The sequence below is a fragment of the Gorilla gorilla genome, chromosome 13 (assembly GCF_029281585.2).
Source record: "Gorilla gorilla gorilla isolate KB3781 chromosome 13, NHGRI_mGorGor1-v2.1_pri, whole genome shotgun sequence".
Lineage (NCBI taxonomy): Eukaryota > Metazoa > Chordata > Mammalia > Primates > Hominidae > Gorilla > Gorilla gorilla.
The window spans coordinates 66,953,815-66,977,788 of NC_073237.2; the positions used below are offsets into that span (position 1 = coordinate 66,953,815).

The 23,974-nt window shown below is 38.7% G+C and overlaps 1 protein-coding gene across 21 annotated transcripts in view; it reads right to left on the minus strand.

Annotated features, from left to right (window-relative positions):
• TRPM3 (transient receptor potential cation channel subfamily M member 3) overlaps nucleotides 1-23,974 on the minus strand; it is a 903,328-nt gene that overhangs the window by 198,743 nt on the left and 680,611 nt on the right. For all 21 annotated transcript variants that reach the window (XM_055350775.2, XM_055350774.2, XM_055350777.2 and 18 more), the window contains one exon: nucleotides 17,022-17,145. In XM_055350775.2, the coding sequence (XP_055206750.1) occupies nucleotides 17,022-17,145 (124 nt within the window). The remainder of the gene's footprint in view (nucleotides 1-17,021; nucleotides 17,146-23,974) is intronic.

Genomic DNA, 23,974 nt, shown 5'->3' on the forward strand with positions numbered 1-23,974 from the left:
AAGGAATTGTGTAAATTACATTTTCTTGATATTTGTTTTTCACGTCAATGAATATTTTGTGAGACTACAGGGTGGTCTGGACACTGTGCCTTCATTTTCCTTGTAAATATAATGACTGGTACATAGGGGCAGAAGGTATTCCAAGAATACCAGCCAACAAGATGGTCTTTTCTTTCCATGGAATCTCACAGTTTAATATTCATTCAGATTGTTCTGGGAATAAAGAGAAAATGGGCTCCTACTTTACCGTCATTTTAACTTGATCATACTTAATAATTAGAATATTGAATCAGATGAAAAAAGGTAGAAAGAGCCCAGGATTTGCAGAAAGATGCTCTTGGTTTAAGTACAAAGTTGCTACTAACTAAACAAACTTGAACTTGTAACTTATTGTCTTTGAGTCTTGGTTTCTCTCTGTAAAATGGAGATACTAATACCGACCTCAGCAAGGTTGATTTTTGTATCAAACAAGATAACATGAAAATGATCTGTGCTAAACATAAAGTGCTATATAGACATCATCATCACCATTGTTACAATAAAAATATTTATTGAGTGCTTATTATGTTCTTTGCATATGTTAACTCATTTAATCCTTATAATTAATGACATAATATTGGTATTATTATTATCTAAATTTTCTGGAGGTGAAAACTAAGACATACGGAGGTTAAATAACTTGCCCAGTATTGTATATTAAATGGCAGATCTGGGATTTGAATCAGGCAAATTGACTATGAAGCCTGCATCACCCTTATTTCTAAAATAATGATATTCTAATAATTTAAAAGATTTTCAGAACCTCAAAAATTTATCAGTACCCACTGTATGTTGAAAACTCATACGGAAAACATTTTGAGTTGAAAAATTCTTCCTCTTTATCTTCTTTCCACTATTTTATTTAAAACATTTGGACTTGAATTATGTTATTAAGATGATATTCAGATAACATTTAAAAGGAGTTTTGGTACAATTCAGTATCTATCTCAAAGAACATTTCAATTTCTCCCCAAACATTATGTTGGAGAAAAAGCTTTTCTAAACTTGATGCATGACTCTATGACTTTCAGCCATTTGGTATAAAAAAGTCCCTTCCCATCTATAAAAGGCTTGATTCCTCTTATGACTATAAGTAGGCCAATTGAGCTTGTTTTGTCATTGGTGTTAAACAGGGAAGGCATTGGCTTGCTTCTTTCTTATCACCTGGGAAATTATATATGCTTCTTCTTAATTGTACCCTGTCCACTAAAATGATCAAGAAGGGAAGATGGAACCTGAAGATGAAATCGAAAGTCCTGAAGTCAAAGTATGCCCTACTGACAATTTTAACTAAGACTGGATAAAATATGAGAGGAACAAGAAACATCTGTGTTTATAATCTAATGAGTCCCTGTAGTTACATGTAGAATAATTGTAGTTACAGTTAACAATTACTGAGTGCTTCCTAGGAGCCACACACTGTGCCAACATTCTTTACACATCAGAGTTAAATACTTAGCTCTCCCAGCAACAGGGTGTTGGGTACTGACAATTCTGAGGAGTAAATCCTATGTGGTGCTGACACCCTGACCTGACAAGTAACACTGACCATCTCCTGCTTATGGTAGTAAGAGACTACCATTTTTCTAAGCAAGAAACATCTTTGACTTTTTGTTCCTTTCTCAGATACAGACAGGATGCCCATTTGAAAAACAAAAACAGAGAGAGAGAGAGAGAGAGAGAGATGAAACTTATTTAAAAATCATGCTTGCTTGGTTTTTATGAGTCTATTAAGGGGTAGGTAGATAGTTGGCCTTCAGTTTCCTAAATGTGGAAAGAGAGTTGTCATTGGATGCCAACATCAGTTTCAAACATACTCTCATAAACATAATAAATCTGCTTGTACTGGGAGGTAGTGGAGTTGGCCTCCAGAGACTTATCTGTAAGGCACAGACAATAGCCCTCTGCTGTCTTCTCCAGTGTCTAAGGGAAAGTCGTCAGCTCTGGAGCCTGAGGGCCTGCAGAGAATGGGAAGCCATGTAACATTGGGATACTTCTTGGCCTTGCATTTGGTAGGGGATACAGGGCACGTGCAACCCTTGGAACAAAATCTTTTGGTATATCTATATTTATCACATTGGGGTAAAAAAAAAAATCAAACCATTGTTTCAACCAAAAGGAGGAAGCCCCAAGTATGATAGATTCCAGAACACATGGGAATTATCACTCTATTTTAAAGCTGAGGATCCCAGGGCTCAATGCAGGTTAAGCTACTTGAGTGATGAAGGCAGAGTTGGAATCCAGGTTTGTCTGCTTCTAGTACTTGGTTACAACTGCCACATTAGATTGCTTCCCGTGGGTTGCACAATTTAAGTGGATGGGCCTGGATCAAATCCAAGCCCATAAACCAAATTTATGACTCCCTAAGGAGCTGTGCCTCTGTGTTAGTAGAGATTTTAACAAAATTTATAGATACTGAATATGTATCAGCCCCATTAATGTATATACATCTGAATTCATTCATTCATTCATTCACTCACTTATTTGTTAAAGATTTATTGAGTGTCTGCTATATATATGCTATGATATTAAGCACAACTAGGCAAAAGTGAGTGCAAGAGAAACATAGAATTCTGCTCTTAACATAGATTCTGCTCTTAACAGCTTGCATGGGAAGTTAGAGATATACATAAATAAAGTATAAATGACAAGCACAAGAAAGTTACAAATAAAGGAGGTAAATGGATTCCAGGTGTGTGTGTGTGTGTGTACACATGCAAATGCAGACATGTGCATGGGTTTGGCAATTGAATATGACTAAAGAGAGTGCTCTAAGCTTGAACAATATCAGGGAAATAGAAAATTTAAAAATGACTGTAAGGAGATCTGTTTGGTTAGTGTGATGAATCCATAAAGAAGCAATGGAATTTTGGACTGAAACTGCAGGCAAAACATTCTACTTTACGTTCTAAAGAGTGATATGATTGGTTCTGTGCTTCAACAAGGGCTATCAGGCATTTCTATGGCAAGGGGCCAGCAAACCACTGCCTGTGGGTCAAATTTGTTTTATGGTCTGTTTTTCTGTGACCAGTAACCTGAGAATGATTTTTACATTTTAAAGGGTTGTTGAAAAACAAGAAAGCAAACAAAGAACAGTATGTGACAGAGACTGTATCTGGTATGCAAAACTTGAAATACTTACTATCTGCCACTTTACAGAAAAGTTTGCCAACCCCTGCAGTGTGTAGGATGCATTGTTAGGGGGATATTGGACTAGGCGACCAAGTTCATAGGGAATAGCAATAGTCTAGGCAAGGAAGAATGAGGGTATGAGTGAGAGTGGAACTTGGAAATGCAGGAGCCAGGGGAAAGCAAGGCTAGATATTTGTGCATTTGGGAATTATCTTGATTAAAATGGTAATTGAAGTCACAATAGTGAATGAAAGGGAAAACAGCCAATAATTGATCATAGTTAAACATTTATTTTTAGAGTGGTGAGGAAGAAGAGGATCTAACAATGGAAAAAGAAAATGAATGGTAACAGAAGTGTTAAAGAAACAGAAAATTGAGAGTCTAACATGAAATTCACAGGAAAGTAACTTTAAGAAGAAAGAGGAAGTTGATAGCCTCAAATGCTATAGAAAATTTACTAAAAAGGTTGCAAAAGTTATGGCCTAATATCTTTGCTTCCATTTATTCCATTAGCACAATTTGTAAGTCCTTGGCTTTTGCTTGCCTTATGCTGCCCTGCCCAAGAGAGAATGTGGTGATAATGAGGTATTAGAGCCATAGCTGCCAGGGTACAACAGTGACCTAGCCCTTAAGTTTAGCTTCTCATGTTGTATGTCTATTACGTTCTAAATAAAGGTAGACGCCAAGTCTCTTCTAACTCTCCTCAAAGTACTTCTTCTCCATGTCAACTGGTGGATATGTGATTGCTAGGATTTGAATATTTGTGTCTCCTTCAAATTCATATTGACTCTTAATCAACAAGATGATAGTATTAGGAGGTGGGGCCTTTGAGAAGTGATTAGGTCCTGAGGTCTTTGCCCTGATGAATGGGATTAGTGCCCTTATGAAAAAGGCCTGAGGAAGCTTGCTTGCCCCCTCCACCACATGAAGATGCAGCAAGAATGTACCATTTATGAGAAAGTGGGCCCTAACCAGATACTGAATCTGCCAGAGTCTTGATCTTGGACTGTCCAGCCTCCAGAACTGTGAACAATAAATCTCTGTTGTTTATAAACTACCCAGATTATGGTATTTCATTATAGCAGCCTGAACAGACTAAAACAATGGTCCCTGGAGACTTCTTGACTGACGAGGGTTAAGAAAAAATTAGTTTATTTTGTTTTTTATTTTTCTGAGACAGGGTCTTGCTCTGTCCCCTGGGCTGGAGTGCAGTGGTGTGATCTCAGCTCACTGCAGCCCCAAACTCCCAGGCTTAAGAGATTTAGCTAGAACTCCAGTTGCATGCCAACACAACCAGTTCATTTCTGTATTTTTTTTTGTGGAGATAGGGTTTTGCTATGTTGCCCAGGCTGGTCTCAAACTCCTGGGCTCAAGTGATCCACAATTCTCAGCCTCCCATTACTAATATACAGTCCCAATGTCCTGGGACTATGGGCATGAGCCACTGTGTCCAGACAAAAGTTGGTTTATTTTCATTCCTGTGTATCCTGAATTGATGTACTGAATAAACAGACTTAGTACTCTAGTTGCAATGTTTGCTTCTTGATTTTAGAATCATTATTGCAAATTAGAACCAGCTGTAGGGAAGTAGGAAGTCCATGTTACCATACTATAAAGTCTGCGAGGTACATTACAAAAACTCCCAAGATATAGTCCAGGAATTAAGATGTTAAAGTAATTTTACCACTTAAATTATGATTAGAAAGCTATTTTTTTTCTTTTTACATTCAGGCCATGAGTGCACCAATAAATACTCAATAACTAGCACAAATCCAAAATAAGCCATTGGACAACTATCTTATTTTGGAAACTATAGGGCAGAGTTAAGAAATAGTAAATAACATCCCGCTTATTAAAATTGTTAAAGCAATTTACCAAAAACTGTGTAGTAATAAAGTCAGAAAACTGAAATGTGCTCTAGGTTCTGAGATAAGAAGAATAAAAATCAGATTATTTCATTTCATAAACAAGTAGTACTAAAATGAAGTCATCCTGGAGAAGGCAACAAATTGGTATAAAGTTATTCGTGCTTTATTTAATTTTTATCTTCTAACATAATTAAATATGAGCTAACATTTCACCTTTATGGAAAAAGAAGTCTGGCATATGAATATTTCATTTGGTAAGGGAAGCATAATGGATAAAGTCCATTTGACCCAGATGTAGATTCAATGGCTAATTATTGAAATCTCTCTTCCTTTCTCTTTCTTGACAGTCACTGCATGTATCTCATTTAAAATAATTACTATTTAATCTGGGTTGTGATAACCAACTAATTCTAGCAGAGGTTACGCACATCATAAATAGTGTCAGGGTCCCTACAGAAGCAACGGTATATAACAGCTTTCACCAACACACAGCTTAGACATAGGCTACTAGGCTGTACTGTAAGATTGTACTATGCATTTTTCTGTTGAAAATTAGAGTAAGCAGTTGTGAGATGTCATAGCTGGATGCTCGCAGTTTCATGTGATCATGGAAGTGGAAATGGCAGCAGAAGAGAATCTTTTCCCAGATGAAAGAAATTATGGGAGTTTGGAAAGCCTAAATTTAGGCTGGGAAACAGGGTGGTAAAAAGAAGTAATGGAAGTGTGGGGATTCATCCAGACTGCATTCAGACTGTGGAGGGCCTCAAAGCCACATTAAATAGTTTGGACACTTGTTAGTAGCAAAAGCAAGTCCTTGAAACTATCTGAGCAAATAAGTTAACAAGTGAGGCCTGGGCCTCAAGCATCAAGCCTGGAGGAGTGTTTGGAATAGCTTGGAGGACAGACAACAAGGTTTCCTTTCTGGGACTAGGTAGGAACACAGAGTAATGGCCCTGGTGAAGAAAACTGAGGCTCAGAATGAGGATGATGGCACTGGAATCGAAGTAGAGCAGGCAGATGTGAGAGACACTGCCGAAAGAAACTCAGAATAACTTGGCCACAATTGACTGGTGGCGGTGGCAATGAGGATAGGGGAACTGAAGCTTTCAAGACTGAGAAAATGAAACGAGAATTGGAAGGGGAAACATTGTGGAGATGTAGGGCTGGGAAGCACCGGAGGATGTTGGATAGGCTGATTTTGTTTCTGGACATGTAGAACTTGAAGTAATGATGGGACAACCAGGTGAGACATCCAAGCGCAAGCTGTAAGTATGGTTGGAGAGATTGAGAGAGCAAGGTTAAGGCCAGAAATAGTTTTGTGAATAATCTCCAATGAGGTTGTTGGTGAAGCCAACAGGAGATGTATGATATTACCAAGAAAAAAAAAAAAGGTCTTATAAGGAAATACCTAAATGAGACTTAGCAATTGAGACTATCTTACTGAATAAATGAATGAAATTTAAAATGTATTCAGGGTAATTAGCACAGAATACATGCAATTAGACTAATTTACCACTAAAAATAGAGCATCTAATATGATATTAAAAACAAAAGCTATATATAATTTTTAAGAAACTCATCTAACATATAGGGTGCAGAAAAGCTGAAAATAAAAGGAGAAAAAGCATGAAAATTTCCTATATTGGGAAAGTATGAACTAAAAGAAGTTGATGTAAGTGGATTAATATCAGATGAACTGAAATGCAAGACAAAGCATTGTCAGGAATAAACAAAGTCTCTGAATAATGATAGAAAAATATTTCACCAGGAAATATAGCTAGTCTAAAAACTTATAAGCCTAACAACATCATCTCAAAATACATAAAGCAAAAATTTGACATAATTTTAAAGAGATTTTGACACAATCTCCCATGATAGGAGACTTAAAATTACTTCTTCAAAAAATGACACAAAGAACAAAAAGACTGAGAAAAAAGAAGTTTCAGGTAATGTCCACATTATGGATGAAAGTAATGAGAAACGTAAGGAAAAGAGGAGGAGAAACAGAAAAGTTGGAGGACTAGCAGAAAAGTACAATGTCATTGAAATTTTAGGAAGGTAGAAAAGAGAGAAGTAGAACCCAACGCAGAGGGAGTAATAGAGTTACTGTTCAAGAAATGTACATTTTCTAGAGAAAAAATTATGGAGGAAATGCAAAGTGATGGGATGTGTTGCCTGTTTAGAGAATGACTGTAGAGAAGAAGAGGGGCACTACTTCCTCTGATACTACATAGAAAAAAAAGGCATGGCTCAAGATATAGTCACACTGGGATAAAGGAGAAGAAAGTAGAGGAGCTTACATTTATGACCTTTGATTTCCTTTAAGGAGGAGTCTTCTGTTGAGCATGAGGAGAATGAATCTTTAATTTCAATGCAGTTTCAATCCACATCTCAACAATGTGTATATGTGTGTGTGTGTGTGTGTGTGTGCATACACATGTACATGCAACCTGAAAGGCTGAGTTTAAAATTTATCTATAAGAGCAAAGGGCTAAAATAGTTGGCAACTCTGGAGAAGTGTCACAAGGAGTGTGACTTGCCCTATCATACATCAGGGCTTATTATAAAGTTACACTGATTAGAAAAGTAGGGCACCAGGGAAGGACTAGACAAGTAGGGAAGCCAGAAAGGCTCATGTATAGGTGGAAACCTGCTTTATGAAACAGCTGGCATTATGCAACATAAGGATGGACCATTAAATAAATGACGCAAGGTCAGCTAGTCATCCACATGGATCTCCACTTCATATCATACACAAAAAAAAATCAGTTATGGATGGGTTACAGATTTAATGTTGAAGGTGAAACTAGACACATTTTAGTAGAATATATAGAAGAATATCTTTTTGATATTTGGGTAAAGAAGAGTTTATTAAACATGAGGAAAAAAGCACAAAACATAAAAAAGGCTGATACATTTAACTGCAGTCATAGGCTGCATAATGACGTTTCAGTCAATGATGTATTGTGTATGTGACAGTGGTGCCATAAGATTATAATATTGTATTTTTATTGTATCTTTTTATCTTTAGATATGTTTAGATACACAAATACCTACCATTGTGTTACAATTGCCTACAGTATTCAGAACTGTAATATGCCATTCAAATTTGTAGCCTAGGGACAAATAGGCTATACCATAGAACCTAGGTGTGTAGTAGGCTATGTTGTCTAGGTTTTTAGAAATACACTCTATGGGCTGGGCGTCGTGGCTCATGCCTGTACTCTCAGCACTTTGGCAGGCCAAGGTGGGCGGATCACCTGAGGTCAGGAGTTCAAGACCAGCCTGGCCAACATGGTGAAACCCCATCTCTACTAAAAGTACAAAAATTAGCTGAGTGTGGTGGCTGGCACTCCCAAAAGCTACTTGGGAGGCTGAGGCAGGAGAATTGCTTGAACTTGGGAGGTGGAGGTTGCAGTGAGCCAACATCACACCACTGCACTCCATCCTGGGCGACAGAGCAAGACTCTGTCTCAAAAAAAAGAAAAGAAATACACTATGATGTTCATACAACAATGAAATAGCCTAACGACACATTTCTCAGGATATATCCCCATTGTTAAGTAATGTGTGACTGTACATTAAATTTGAGAATTTCTATTTATCAAAGTACATCAAAAAAAAAGTGAAAAAACAAGCCCTAAACTGAGAAAATGTATCTGTAACACAACCAACAAAAGATTAGTATTTAACATATATAAAAAGAATAAGAGGAAGTGGCTGTAGTTTGAAACTTGGAAAGAATATAAAAGATTTAGAACAATGATTGTAGGGAATAGGAGAGCCTATTGACTAGAGATAAATACGAGGATTGGCTGGTGTTATTGAAAGCCTAATCGAATTAGACTGAATGACTCAGCTTTGGGAGTGGTATGAGAAGCATCAGGCACATAGAATAGAGTAATTGACAGGTGAGGGAACCCAGATGGGAGCAGGGAGGGTGGAAAGACATAGTGCAAACTCTCAACAGGCACAAAGTAAAGAAAATTATTTTGAACATGTTTTTACACAGATTGCTTGAGGCGTTTGATCTCAGGCTCGTGAACAGAGAAGCTTGGCATCCAGGTTCAGTTTCAGTATGAATGAAGTGGTGGGAGGGGGAAGGTAGGGCAGTTATCTTTGGAGTGGGGAGTAGATTTTAAAGTCTTAGATTTTGGAGCAGCAAGGCTTTGAGTGGAGGCATGATTCCCAGGTGTGACTGGGAAGAGATGGAAAGATGAACTGATTGGACGCTAGGAGGTCTGGCCGCTGTCAGGGGAGTAGAGTGAATGATAGGACGGACTCACCAGTGTGGAAGCAGAAGGTGGTGAACTAGGAGCAGGGCTGGTGTTGTCATCACCATGACTTGTTTAGGGCCACACAACCATGGGGCTTACAATGCCAAGTCTAAGTGGTCCTCCTACACTCCAGGGTATCAAAAGCAAATGTACTGCCCCAGTCTGGGGCTGGTGGTTTGGCATTGACGATAGAGGAAGGCTTCTGCAGGAGCTCAGAGGACAGACAGGAGCTCCAGGAGGCAGCAGCAGAAAAGGAGCTGGCACTGCCCTCTGGAACATAAGGCTCTTGGTTTCTATGCACATAATCAGCCTCACTGTGTGCATGGCCACCTGTGTCCCCTTTTCCTGGTCTTGATATTCTTTATGACCAAACCCCTCTTGAGGAGGAAGATAATAGAGAGACATCTGATCTGTGACATCTGTTCCCCAATGAATATGTTGTAGATAGTCTTTATCTCTTTAATTTATATTCTTTACCTGAAAACAATGATAGAACTTAGGTTACAGGTTGATTTCTAGAAGGACCTATCTTTTTTAAAGGGGACAGGTTTTGAGTAAGCAGAGGAGTGAATTAGTTCAAGATCTATATGAAATGAGCAGAAAGTACAGCAGTATCTGTGTGAAGATGTCGTGAGGGGCTGCCCCACCTAGCTTGAAATTGCAGGCCCAAGGCATATTTTTCACGAGGCCACAGCACCCAGAGGCCCATCCATAGTGCAGACTTTATTATGTAAGTCAGTTAAGTGCTGGGATGAGAAAGATGTCACATCAACTCTAGAACCAAATAGCTTAGCCAAACTTGGCAATGGTTAGACTGGCCTCATAATATTATACCCCACATAGTTTGTAAGGGGAATCAAAAGAAACTTGAAGGATACAAGAGAAAAGAGAAACTCTACGATGATGCAATGCCTCCTTGTTTTGTGTGCTATGCTATGGAGCCTAATGAGTAGAAAACACGGGGTCTGCAGCAAGACAGTCCTAGCTTGGTTCTTCCTGGCTCTGTACATCTCCCCACCTCTCTTAGCCTCAGTTCCTTTCCTTGTCTCTGCAAGAGGAGAAAACAATGCCTACTTTGTGTCTACCTTATTTTCAAGGCATCTGGTACCGTCCATGTACATAAGTAGTCCCTCAAAATTTGAAATTATAGTTATACTGTAATTTTGATTTAAAAATTTCTAACTTATTTTTGCCCGGATGTGGAGATAAATTGTTGCTTGTTAAGAACACACAGGCCAACATTCAAATTTAGGAAATACAGAGAACACCACAAAGATACTCCTCAAGAAGAGCAACCACAAGACACATAACTGTCAGATTCACCAAGGTTGAAATGAAGGAAAAAATGTTAAGGGCAGCCAGAGAGAAAGGTCAGGTTACCCACAAAGGGAAGCCCATCAGACTAACAGCAGATCTCTCCGCAGAAACCCTACAAGTCAGAAGAGAATGGGGGCCAATATTCAACATTCTTTTTTTTTTTTTTGGAGACGGAGTTTCGCCCTTGTTGCCCAGGCTGGAGTGCAATGGCATGATCTCGGCTCACTGCAACCTCTGCCTCCCAGGTTCAAGCAATTCTCCTGTCTCAGCCTCCTGAGTAGCTGGGATTACAGGCATGCACCACCACGCCCGGCTAATTTTGTATTTTTAGTAGAGACGGGGTTTCTTCGTGTTGAGGCTGGTCTCGAAGTCCTGACCTCAGGTGATCCGCCTGCCTCAGCCTCCCAAAGTGCTGGGATTACAGGTGTGAGCCACCGCACCTGGCCATCAACATTCTTAAAGAAAAGAATTTTCAACCCAGAATTTCATATCCAGCCAAACTAAGCTTCACAAGTGAAGAAGAAATAAAATCTTTTACAGACAAGCAAATGCTGAGAGATTTTGTCACCACCAGTCCTGCCTCACCAGAGCTCCTGAAGGAGGCGCTAAATATGGAAAGGAAAAACCAGTACTAGCCACTGCAAAAACATACCAAATTGTAAAGACCCACTGACACCATGAAGAAACTGCATCAACTAACGGGCAAAATAACCAGCTAGCATCATAATAACAGGATCAAATTCACATATAGCAACATTAACCTTAAATGTAAACAGGCTAAATGCCCCAGTTAAAAGACACAAACTTTGAGACCCATCGGTATGCTGTATTCTGGAGACCTATCTCATGTGCAAAGACACACATAGGCTCAAAATAAAGGGATGGAGGAATATTTACCAAGCAAATGGAAAGCAAACAAAACAAAACAAAAACAAACAAACAAACAAACAAACAAAAAACAAAAAAGCAGGGTTTATAATCCTAATCTTTGATAAAACAGACTTTAAACCAACCAAGACCAAAAAAACAAAGAAGGGCATTACATAATGGCAAAGGGATCAATGCAACAAGACAAGCTAACTATCCTAAATATACATGCACCCAATACAGGAGCACCCAGATTCATAAAGCAAGTTCTTAGAGACCTACAAAGAGACTTAGACTCCCACACAATAATAGTGCGAGATTTTAACACCTCCACTGTCAATATTAGACAGATCAATGAGATAAAAAAATAACAAGGATATTCAGGACTTGAACTCACCTCTGGACCAAGCAGACCTAATAGACATCTACAGAACTTTCCACCCCAAATCAACAGAATGTACATTCTTCTCAGCACCACATCACACTTATTCTAAAATTGGCCACATAATTGGAAATAAAACACTCCTCAGGAAACTCAAAAGAACGGAAACCAACAGTCTCTCAGACCACAGTGCAATCAAATTAGAACTCAGGATTAAAGAACTCACTCAAACCATACAACTACATGGAAACTGAACAACCTGCTCCTGAACGACTACTGGGTAAATAATGAAATTAAGGCAGAAATAAACAAGTTCTTTGAAACCAGTAAGAACAAAGACACAACGTACCAGAATCTCTGGGACACAGCTAAAGCAGTGTTTAGAGGTAAATATGTAGCACTAAATGCCCACAGGAGAAAGTGGAAAAGATCTAAAATCGACACCCTAACATCGCAATTAAAAGAACCAGAGAAGCAAGAGCAAACAAATTCAAAAGCTAGCAGAAGACAAGAAATAACTAAGATCAGAGCAGAACTGAAGGAGATAGAGACACGAAAAACACTTCAAAAAATCAATGAGTCCAGGAGGTGGTTTTCTGAAATGATCAACAAAATAGACTGCTAGACAGACTAATAAAGAAGAAAAGAGAGAAGAATCGAACAGACACAATAAAAATGATAAAGGGGATATCACCACTGATCCCACAGAAGTACAAACTACCATCAGAGAATACTATAAACACATCTACGCAAATAAACTAGAAAATATAGAAGAAATGGATAAATTCCTGGACACATACGCCCTCCCAAGACTAAACCAGGAAGAAGTTGAATCCCTGAGTAGACCAAAAACAAATTCTGAAATTGAGGCAGTAATTAATAGCCTACCAACCAATAAAAGCCCAGGGCCAGATGAATTCACAGCCAAATTCTACCAGAGGTACAAAGAGGAGCTGGTACCATTCCTTCTGAAACTATTCCAAACAACAGAAAAAGAGGGACTCCTCTATAACTCGTTTTATGAAGCCAGCATCATCTTGATACCAAAACCTGGCAGAGACACAACAACAAAAAAGGAAAATTTCAGGCCAATATCCCTGATGAACATCAGTGAGAAAATCCTCAATAAAATACTGGCAAATCAAATCCAGCAGCACATCAGAAAGCTTATCCACCACGATAAAGTCAGCTTCATCCCTGGTCTGGTTCAACATATGCATATCAATAAACATAATCCAACACATAAACAGAACCAATGACAAAAACCACATGATTATCTCAATAGATGCAGAAAAGGGCTTTGATAAAATTTAACACCCCTTCATGCTAAAAACTCTCAATAAACTAGGTATTGATAGAATGTATCTCAAAATAATAAGACCTATTTATGACAAACCCACAGCCAATATTATACTGAATGTGCAAAAGCTGGAAGCATTCCCTTTGAGAACTGGCATAAGACAGGGATGCCCTCTCTCACCACTCCTATTCAACATAGTATTGGAAGTTCTGGCCAGGGCAATTGGGCAAGAGAAAGAAATAAAGCGTATTCAAATAGGAAGAGAGGAAGTCAAATTGTCTGTGTTTGTACATGACATGATTGTATATTTAGAAAACCCCATCATCTCAGCCCAAAATCTCCTTAAGCTGATAAGCAACTTCAGCAAAGTCTCAGGATTCAAAATCAATGTGCAAAAATCACAAGCATCCCTATATAACAATAACAGACAAACAGAGAGCCAAATCATGAGTGAACTCCCATTCACAATTGCTACAAAGAGAATAAAATACCTAGGAATCAAACTTACAAGGGATGTGAAGGACCTGTTCAAGGAGAACTACAAACCACTACTCAAGGAAATAAGAAAGGACACAAACAAATGGAAAAACATTCCATGCTCATGGATAGGAAGAATCAATATTGTGAAAATGGTCATACTGCCCAAAGTAATTTATAGATTTAATGCTATCCCCATCAAGCTACCATTGACTTTCTTCACAGAATTAGGAAAAACTACTTTTAATTTTATATGGAACCAAAAAAGAGCCCACATAGCCAAGACAATCCTAAGCAAAAAGAACAAAGCTGGAGGCATCACGCTACCTGGCTTCAAACTATACTGGGAGGCTACAGTAACCATAACAGCATGGTAGTGGTGCCAAAACAGATATATACACCACTGGAAAAGAACAGAGGCCTCAGAAATAATGCCACAAATCTACAACGATCTGATCTTTGACAAACCTGACAAAAACAAGCAATGGGGAAAGGATTCTCTATTTAATAAATGGTGTTGGGAAAACTGGATAGCCATATGCAGAAAACTGAAACTGAACCCCTTCCTTACACGTTATACAAAAATCAATTCAAGATGGATTAAAGACTTAAACGTTAGACCTAAAACCATAAAAACCCTAGAAGAAAACCTAGGCAATACCATTGAGGACATAGGCATGGGCAAGGACTTCATGACTAAAACACCAAAAGCAATGGCAACACAAGCCAAAATTGACAAATGGGATCTAATCAAACTAAAGAGCTTCTGCATAGCAAAAGAAACTATCATCAGAATGAACAGACAACCTACAGAATGAGATAAAATTTTTGCAATCTATCCATCTGACAAAGGGCTAATATCCAGAATCTATACAAAACTTAAACACATTTACAAGAAAAAAACAAACAACCCCGTCAAAAAGTGGGCAAAGGATATGAATAGACAATCCTCAAAAGAAGACATTTATGCAGCTAACAAACATATGGAAATAAGCTCATCATCACTGGTCATTAGAGAAATGCAAATCAAAACTACAATGAGATACCATCTCACTCGAGTTAGAATGGCAATCATTAAAAAGTCAGGAAACAACAGGTGCTGGAGAGGATGTGGAGAAATAGAAACACTTTTACACTGTTGGTGGGAGTGTATATTAGTTCAATCATTCTGGAAGACAGTGTGGCATTTCCTCAAGGATCTAGAACCAGAAATACCATTTGAACCAGCAATCCCATTACTGGGTAGGTACCCAAAGGATTATAAATCATTCTACTATAAAGACACTTGCACAAGTATTTTTATTGCAGCACTGTTCACGATAGCAAAGACTTGGAACCAACCCAAATGCCCATCAATGATAGACTGGATAAAGAAATTGTGGCACATATACACCATGGAATACTGTGCAGCCATAAAAAAGGATGAGTTCATGTCTTTTGCAGGGACATGGATGAAGCTGGAAACCATCATTCTCAGCAAACTAACACACGAACAGAAAACAAAATACCACATGTTCTCACTCATAAGCTGGAGCTGAACAGTAAGAACACATGGACACAGGGAGGGTAACATCGCACACCAGGGCCTCTCAGGGGGTGGGGGGGCTAGGGGAGGGATAGCATTAGGAGAAATATCTAATGTAGATGATGGGTTGATTGGTGCAGCACATGTATACCTATTTAACAAACCTGCATGTTCTACACAAGTATCCCAGAACTTAAAGTATAATTTAAAAAAATAATTTTTTTAAAAAAGAACTCATTTCCTGAGCCTGGAGCTAGGAATACCTCACATTTCTTATAACAAATCACTTGCATAAAATGCAGTTAACTTTTTCAGCAGAGACCATGATTAAACAACATGAAATTTAGGCAGAATTCTGCAAAAACAGTCCCATGAAATACCTAGAAAAGTTCATTCAGCCTCATTTGGTTTTATGACTTCCCACTGGTTCCTAGAATTTTGCTCCTAGCTGCCTTTCTAGCAAATTTGCAGGACTGCTGAAATGTATAGTTCTGGTAAGGTTTCTCAGTTAGAATTGGCCTCAGCATTGGAAAAGCATCAGTACTCAGAAGATAATCCCTACTGTGGCATGTAGAAGCTCAGGGCTTCAGTGCCTCCCTGGATAGAGGAAGTATTCGAGCTGCAACACCATGAGCTAACGACATCCGAGATGGGAGGATGTCACATGTGGGTGGTACCTTCGTGCGTAGTAGAGTTCTCCTGGAATGACAGCAGCCATGACCGTGTGCCCCACCCGCTCGATGGCTTCTACATATGGGGCAGCCAGACTGTGTACCTAGGTATTGTCCTATTCTTCTCATCTTCACTCATCTCATCCCAAACCTGGAAGCTGCTGAAAGATTTCTCACAAAGGCTGTGTGGATGCTTTTTGGAGATGGGTCTTGCCCACTCTAATCAATTCCTTTTTTTTTTCCTAAACATTTTGCTGTCTCTCTCAGCAGTTGGGTTTAACTGACCTTTGAGAATAGTCTCTCTGGCTGAGGCCTGGGGCCATCTACCCAGAGTGGGTGATCCACTGCATTGGCTTCAGTGAGACATTTTCTGAATAAAAATACTCCATACAGAGGTTAAACATCACTGGTTTTGAGTCTTAGCTCCTCATTTACTAATCAAATGAGCCGGGTTTCCTCATCTGTAAGATGAGGGTAATAACTGTACCTCTCTCATCAGGACAGTTGCAAAGGTCATATGAGTTTATATGCATAAAGATCTTGCTCCCTGCCTGGCAGATAGCAAGTTCTTGTTAAATGTTTGAGTAAGCAGAGAACAAAATCACATGATTTTGTTCACCCTAACAGGGTCTCTGATCATACCACATTTGTAAGACATTTTGCTCTGATTTTAGAAACACATTTTGCTCTGATTTTAGATTCCTCCAGGATTTCTTGAGTATGTTTCTCCGTTTTCTACCTGTACAGATTAGTGTAACAGCCTGGACCCTTTGTCATTAAAGCTATTTGACACAAAGCACCTCAGTGGTTCATGACTTCCAAGCAAAATGAAATCCGAAACCTAAGAAGATCAAGCTGAAGCGTTCTCCAGGAAGGGACCAATTTTATCACTTCAACTCATTTTGTTGAGGCAGTCAGAGCATTTGGATGAGCTCCAAAAGGAAATGATGCTAAAACTCTGCTGCACACACCTTATTAACTCGAAGGCAGTGAAAGCAGTATCTTAGTTACTTAGGAGAGGAAGCTGCTGGAGCCAATGGAGCCTGAGGAGAGCTGTAAGCTCGGCCAGAAAGAGAGAATGTTGCATGATTTGAGAAAATGTTGTGTGATTCAAGAAAATGACTGAAAATGTGGAGACAGCTGGCCACCCATGCGGAATTACCTACCAATTCCTTCTTCTTCATGCACTCCATGAGGATGATGAACAGATGCTGAGCTTGGGTTCGAGTGTATGTGAAAGTCTTCTGTATAGTCACCAACAGCTGGTCCCTCAAAGATTCATTTATCAGTCTGCAAATAAAAACAATGTCAAAAGCAGGTCAACCAACTCCTATTCAGCAAGTATTTCTGAGAAATACAGAGCTCAAGAGGAAATAATGAGGGTTTACTTTAGATAGGAGTTATTTCTGTATTTTTCTCACAAAAGGTATCCCACCTGTGATAATTTAAAAAGCAAGGCATTTAAAAATAAATCAATTTTACTCTCTCAGAAACCAACAAAGTCGAAAGATTGATTTACATATTTTAATTTTATTTTTCTGTTTTTCATATGGCATGTGTCTAATGCCCTTTTCCTCAAGTTTGCTTATCAAAAATTACCTTCAATTAATAATCTGCATCTTCTTGGTAAGAATTTGCTATAGTACTGTTCTTAACAGTACTATATAAATCTCCTAACAGTACTGCAGGAGATTTAAATTGCAGTGTCATCTCTAATTGTGGAAATAAAGACAGTATTTCATTAATAAGTTTTTGAACATCCATAAGCAGAAATAGAAATTATGTTTTCCCAAAAATCATTTCATGTAGGCGGCAGCCTGTCTGGCCTATGATTTAGGTATTCATTATTTATGTCAAGCTTTTGCTCTGTTACAGTGAACAGTAAGACAGTATAGTATTGGCTGCCTGATTAAAAGATACTTTTATGCTATAGAAGAATAAATGAAAACAGGAAAGAGGCATCATATCTAATCAATGCTCAATTATGTCTTGAATATGAATCAATCACAACTAATTTTTAACTTCTTTCTCATTACCCTGGTGAGAACAAGGCTTTCTCTACTAGCCATTAAATGGCAGGGACGGAAATCTCACTTTATTAATAACAGATACTATTGAAATTCAGGAAGACAAAACTGCTCTCAAGGACCAGTGGCAAAATTACCATAATTTACCTAGTATTTTACAGATTACAAATTGCTCTCATAATTAAAGTATCAGCAACTCCTAAATAAAATAGTAAAATAAATTATCTCAGTTGCTGATTACAGGAACTCTATAGACAAGGGATTTGTTCTATTTCACAGGCAGGACATTTTAGCCAGAAAGAGCCCAGTGTTTAAGTTCACGCAACAAATAAGTGACAGAGTTATCAGAATCAGAACCTAGTTCTTCTGAATATTTGTCCAGGGCTCTTTCCACCACACCATGTTGCCTCTGTTTACACCAAGTGGATCACACCACTGCCTCTCTTCATCACTGTGGCTATCTGAGCAGGCAGTTGTGGAGTTTCCTTCAAAATGAAAGCAAGAAAAACTTTATTGCTTAAAAGAAGGCAAGATGGGGAGCCAGAAGATGTCTTCTTATCAGTGACCTGCTGTGCTCCAGTTTATGTGAGGTTCATCTGAACTCACTAGGTTGGATATTATGATGGCCCTGCTTTGAGGAGGGTGGCATTCCTCATGACAGAACTATACCAACAATCCTGGAAGGTCACTCAGCTGGATGAAGGACTGGGTCACCCCTTCCCCCACTCCTACAAAGTGTATATTCTATATCAAGAATATACACATTTAGGCTGGGCACTGTGGCTCCCACCTGTAATCCTAGGACTTTGGGAGGCTGAGGCAGGTGGATCACTTGAGCCCAGGAGTTTGAGATCAGCCCTGGCAATACAGTGAGACTTTGTCTCTACAAAAAAATTAAAAAAGTTAGTTGGGCATGATGGTGCATGCCTGTGGTCCCAGCTACTTGAGATGCTGAGGTGGGAGGACCACTTGAGCCAGAGAGGCAGTGAGCCAAGATCACACCACTGCACTCCAGCCTGGGTGACAGGGCCAGAACCTGTCTAAAAAAAATTTATATTTAGAAAAAGAGGATGGTTGAAAAAAATAATGCCAAATCCTCTCTTAAGATTATCTTAATTATTCTGAATGATCCTGTGGTCTTAGCTGTGGACCAGATTGAAATCATTTATTCATTCATTCATTTGTTTAGTCATTCAACAAATGCATAGTGAATATCTACTTAGTGCCACACACTAGGATGTGCCAGGAACAGAGGAGCTATATATGCACTCCCAGCCTTCAACGAGCTTATGCGCCAGTGGAGTAGAAAGATGTGAATCAGCAATTCAACCATGATTGTCAGTGGAAAAGAAGTAAAGAAGCTTGTGGCAACTGAATCTAATCTAATCTAAGGGGTTCAGGGAAGACTCTTCTTAGGAAGTGCTGTTTTATCTGAGACATGAATGAATGAGTAGCGGCATAGTTGGGGTTGGTAGGGTTGGGTAAGAGAATTAACAGCAGACGAAATGGCATGAACGGGCCCAGTTTGGAAAAAATAAAAGGTCAGTATGGCTGGAGCTGAGAAAGCAAATTAAAGAGTGGAACAAAATAGGGCTGCAGAGGGAGTGAGCAGGAACAAGATCAATGGGGACTTCGAAGGTGATGTTACAGAGATTTTAGGTTTTATCCCCCAGACAGTGAAAAGCCATTGAAAGATTTAAGCAGAAGGATGGCATGATCACATTTGTGTTGCCAATTAATTTTCTTGAAAAGTAAAGACATGCACACTCAGACCTAGGCATGTGTCTACCTGACAGGTAACCCAAGTGGATGAGTCTATAGAGCTCTTCAGTATCAAGCGTCCATTGGTGTTGTACATGATTAACAACAGAAAGGATTCTCCTGATTAGCCACTTGATAGATGTAATCATTCATCTGTAGGTGTTTAATTTTGATAACAACTCAAAATTTGTTTTCTACTACCAACCATCTGTAATGAAATCCTAGCTCCCCAAGGTCATTATCTGCATGAGGGATCTGTCTGACACTTGTATCCAATCTGTCACTTTCTAAAAATTGAGGAATGATGTGCAATTTAGCTGATTATGGGTTTCAGTGGTTAGGAAGCTGAAAGACAGTAAGAATCTTATCCTTTGAGCCCAATTTCCCAGTTGTTGAAGTTGTGGCTTTGGCTAGATCATTTAGTGACAAGAACCATAGAATTCTAGAAGTGGAAGGATTCTCTAAGGTGTTTTCCAAAGTGTGGGATACCTATTACAGGTGGAACAAAGGTGATTTGATCCATTCAAAGCATAAAGTTAAAGAAATTAAATATTAAATAACTGCCGTTTCTGATTCAGTTCTTTTTCCATCCTTCTGATTGCAACAAGAAGAAAATCTGATTTTTAGTGCTTTCCTGCCTTTAACAGCTCCCAACACTTGTAGATCTCCCCTTTTAACGAAGAAAAGATATTAGGTCTCATGCCTTTGGCAAAAAGAGTTTAATAACATTGTTTTAAATAAGATCCCACAAAACATTTGATGTGTCTGTAGCACATCATGGTTTAACATACACAATGGACTTCAGAGATAATCTCATAACAATCTATGAGGCAAGTGGGATTAATTTCATTTTGCAGAAGAGAAAACTATGCCCTAAGGAGGTTAAATGATTTGTGCTAAGTCATACTGCTTGATTATCTCACTGTTTAAGTTGAGCCTATTGACTTCAGCCTTGCCCCATGGTGTTGCTCTTCCTGATTATATTCTAAGTCTTTCATAGTTTCCTAATCATCTGTATCAGGGATGATAAGGGGGAACACTAAATGAAGATAATCACAAAGTGCATTAAGTAGTTTGAAGGGTATATTTGTGGGCCGGGCTTGGTGGCTCACGCCTGTAATCCCAGCACTTTGGAAGCCGGAGGCGGGTGGATCACTTGAGGTCAGGAGTTCAAGGCCAGCCTGGCCAACATATTGAAACCCCACCTCTACTAAAAATTCAAAAATTAGCCAGGCATGGTGGCACGTGCCTGTAATCCCAGCTACTCAGAGGCTGAGGTGTGGGGATTGCTTGAGCCTAGGAGGCAGAAGTTGCAGTGAACTGAGATCACACATCACTGCACTCCAGCCTGGGCAGCAAAGCAAGACTCCATCTCAAAAAACAAAAACAAAAAACAAAAAAGTATATTTACTTCTAATTTTTCATAAGTATTTGCTCTGCTGTACTAGATTTCTTCTGTTTGGGTACAAAGGCTTACTCTATCTTCTCTGAAGATCCTTTCTTATTTTGTAACCATATTCCTTAGGATATATGGAAGCCTGCTTTCTTAAAATTATTATTTTCTAGTTCTTCCCATCTTTTTCTGTGCAACAGTGGAGTGATTTAAAATTTTTTACTGTAATACTTAATCATCATAAAAATTAGAGATGAGCCTATTTTAGATTTCTTTTTATGGCACTAGAATATTGATTGAAAATTTCTTGACATCAAAATACAGTCGTAGTATTATGTGAAATTTTTATTTTAGAATTGAGCCTTGACAAAGTCATCTTATTTATGGAAACTGTTAATCTGTGGCTTTGTATCTACCCATGTTATTTTTGGTACATCTCAAATTAGAGGGTTTTGTGATAGGAGGTGTAGTCATTGAAGTGAGGCAGATCTCTATATTATGGCATTTGTGTCTCCATTTGAATGCTGTACTTATGATCTGGAGCTTTGTAGATGAGTCACAGAGTAATTTAAAATAGACCAATGTTCAGCCAGTGCTCAGGGTAACCAGCAAAACGCCCCACAGTTTGCTATTAGTATTCTGTTCAAATGCCTTCAATATAACCCACACATACAAATGTATTTCTCAGAATGAATTTAATTACCTGCAAATTACCTGCAATATTAGAGTTTTGTTCCTAGATTTAAAAATTAGGAAATGCATTTAGAATTCAATGGGATTCTAAGAGCTAACCTTAGGTTAATGACTTTCGAGGAAGAGCCCTTCCTGTGACCCCCATAGATATTTTCTATTAGTTTATTCAGACACAGTATGAGAAGATTTTAGCTATATAAAAAAACTTGTTAATAACACCACAATTTGGCACTTAGAAGACACAATCACCCACAGAATATCTAATTCTCTAAAGAAAAATGAAATTTTATCATTTGCTAGAAGCCAAAGCAAATTACTAAATGTTATATTAAGAGCACATAAAGTTGCATGTCTTGCCTGAGGTCACAGAGAATGGCATATTTTTCTCCTGCTTTTTTTGTAAAAGTTGCCACTTCCTCCCCAAATGTCATGACTCTGGTAACATGACAAGTAACACCATGATTCTTCCCAGAGAGGCAGGAAGCATTGTTAACCACAGCATTATGGCCACCAGGGCCAGGCTGTCTGGATGTAAGCTGTTACCTGTTGGCTGTGTGATCTTTTGTAAGTTAGTGTTGATGTTCTATTTTTCATATATGTAAAATGGGAACTATAATAGTACTTATCTCATAGGCTTGTGAATATTAAATGAGTTAAGCTTTGTAAAAGGCTTAGAAAAGTGCCTGACACATAGCAAGTCCTGCACAAGCATATGCATTATTCAAACAGAGAGTCCTACAATGCTTTTTAGGAAAGAGTCACTGACGTATTCCTTCTCACGAAGTAGCACAACTAGTGGGCCAGGGCCTCTATGTACAATGCAGAGTTCTCTCCTGGCGTTAACAGTGCTCTGCACATCTGGTGAGTCCAGTGGTGTAAGGCTGGAGAAATAACTTTCCCACTTTAGAGAGGTCAGAGACCACCAGTTCTTTCCTATGTTTGGGAAATGGAGATACTTAGCAGATTTAGGAGGCTTAATTATAGTAGAGTCTTGCAAACACTCCATGCAGACATCTGCTTGCTCATTCATTCATTCATTCAACAAACAATATTCATGCCTTCTGTGTGCCAGGCACTAAGTTAGATATAGAGATATAAATAATATTCAGTTCTAGCCTCAAGGAACTGAAAAAGTTGTACGCCATGTATTCTGTAATTGATGGGTATTACCCTCCAAAATTTATTTATGTAAAACAGCACTTATTTGTTGTGTTGATAATTTTGTGGGTCAAGAATTTAGGCAGGCACAATGGGGATGGCTCATTTTTCTCCAGCATACCTAGGGCCTCAACTGGAATAGCTGGAATGGCTGATGAAGACTACAATAGCTCAACTGTGGCCATATGTCTGGGGCCTCAATTCTGTTCCATGTGGCATCTGTTGAGGGTAGAATATCCAAGATGGCTTTCTTACTTCCAAGTCTGGTACCTGGCCTGGTCTGGCTAAAAGAGCTGAGGGTTGGCTTGCATTGCTCTTTCCCTGCTGGTTGCAGGGTAGATGGACTTCTTACACGGAAGCTGGCTTCTCTTAAAATGAGGGTTCCGAGAGAGCATTCAAAGAGACTCAGGCAGAAACTACAAGGCTTGTTGGGACTTAGCCTCCGAAGTCCTAGAATGTCACTTTCTTGTACTTCATTATTGTAACAAGTCACTAAAAGTAGCCCAGAATCAAGAAGATGGAAGGAATAGACTTCACCTCTTGATGACAGCATAAATATACACTGAAGGAATATATTAATGGTGATCATCTTGGAGACAAGCAATTATATCAAGTGATTCTCTTCAGATGAGGCATAAACTGATCTTTTCCATATTTTGGTGATAAACAGCCTCAATTGCCTTACTTTGAATTTTCTCTTCTAACAGATCATTATAACGAGAACCAGCATTTCCTTTAAAATAATACTCCAACTATTCATAAATATTTCTAAAATATTATTACTGATTTGTGCATAGAACCTTCAAATAGTTTCTCCTTTTGATCCAGCTGCCTATTTACATTTATTTGGCATTTAGTGTGTACCAGGTATTTCTTTTAGGCCTTGGTGCCTGGCCAGAGACTTTTTTTCCATGGATACTATCATCACATTTTGTGCCTGTTAAATGCTGCATATAAGGGACATCTTCAGTAATATGTGTGTATGCTTGGGTCAGCCCTTAAGGCCCAGTTTAAGTCACCACCAAAAACAGTTTTTTTTTTTTTTTTCTTGATGTCTTAATTTCACTTTGGGGTCTGTTTGGAGAGA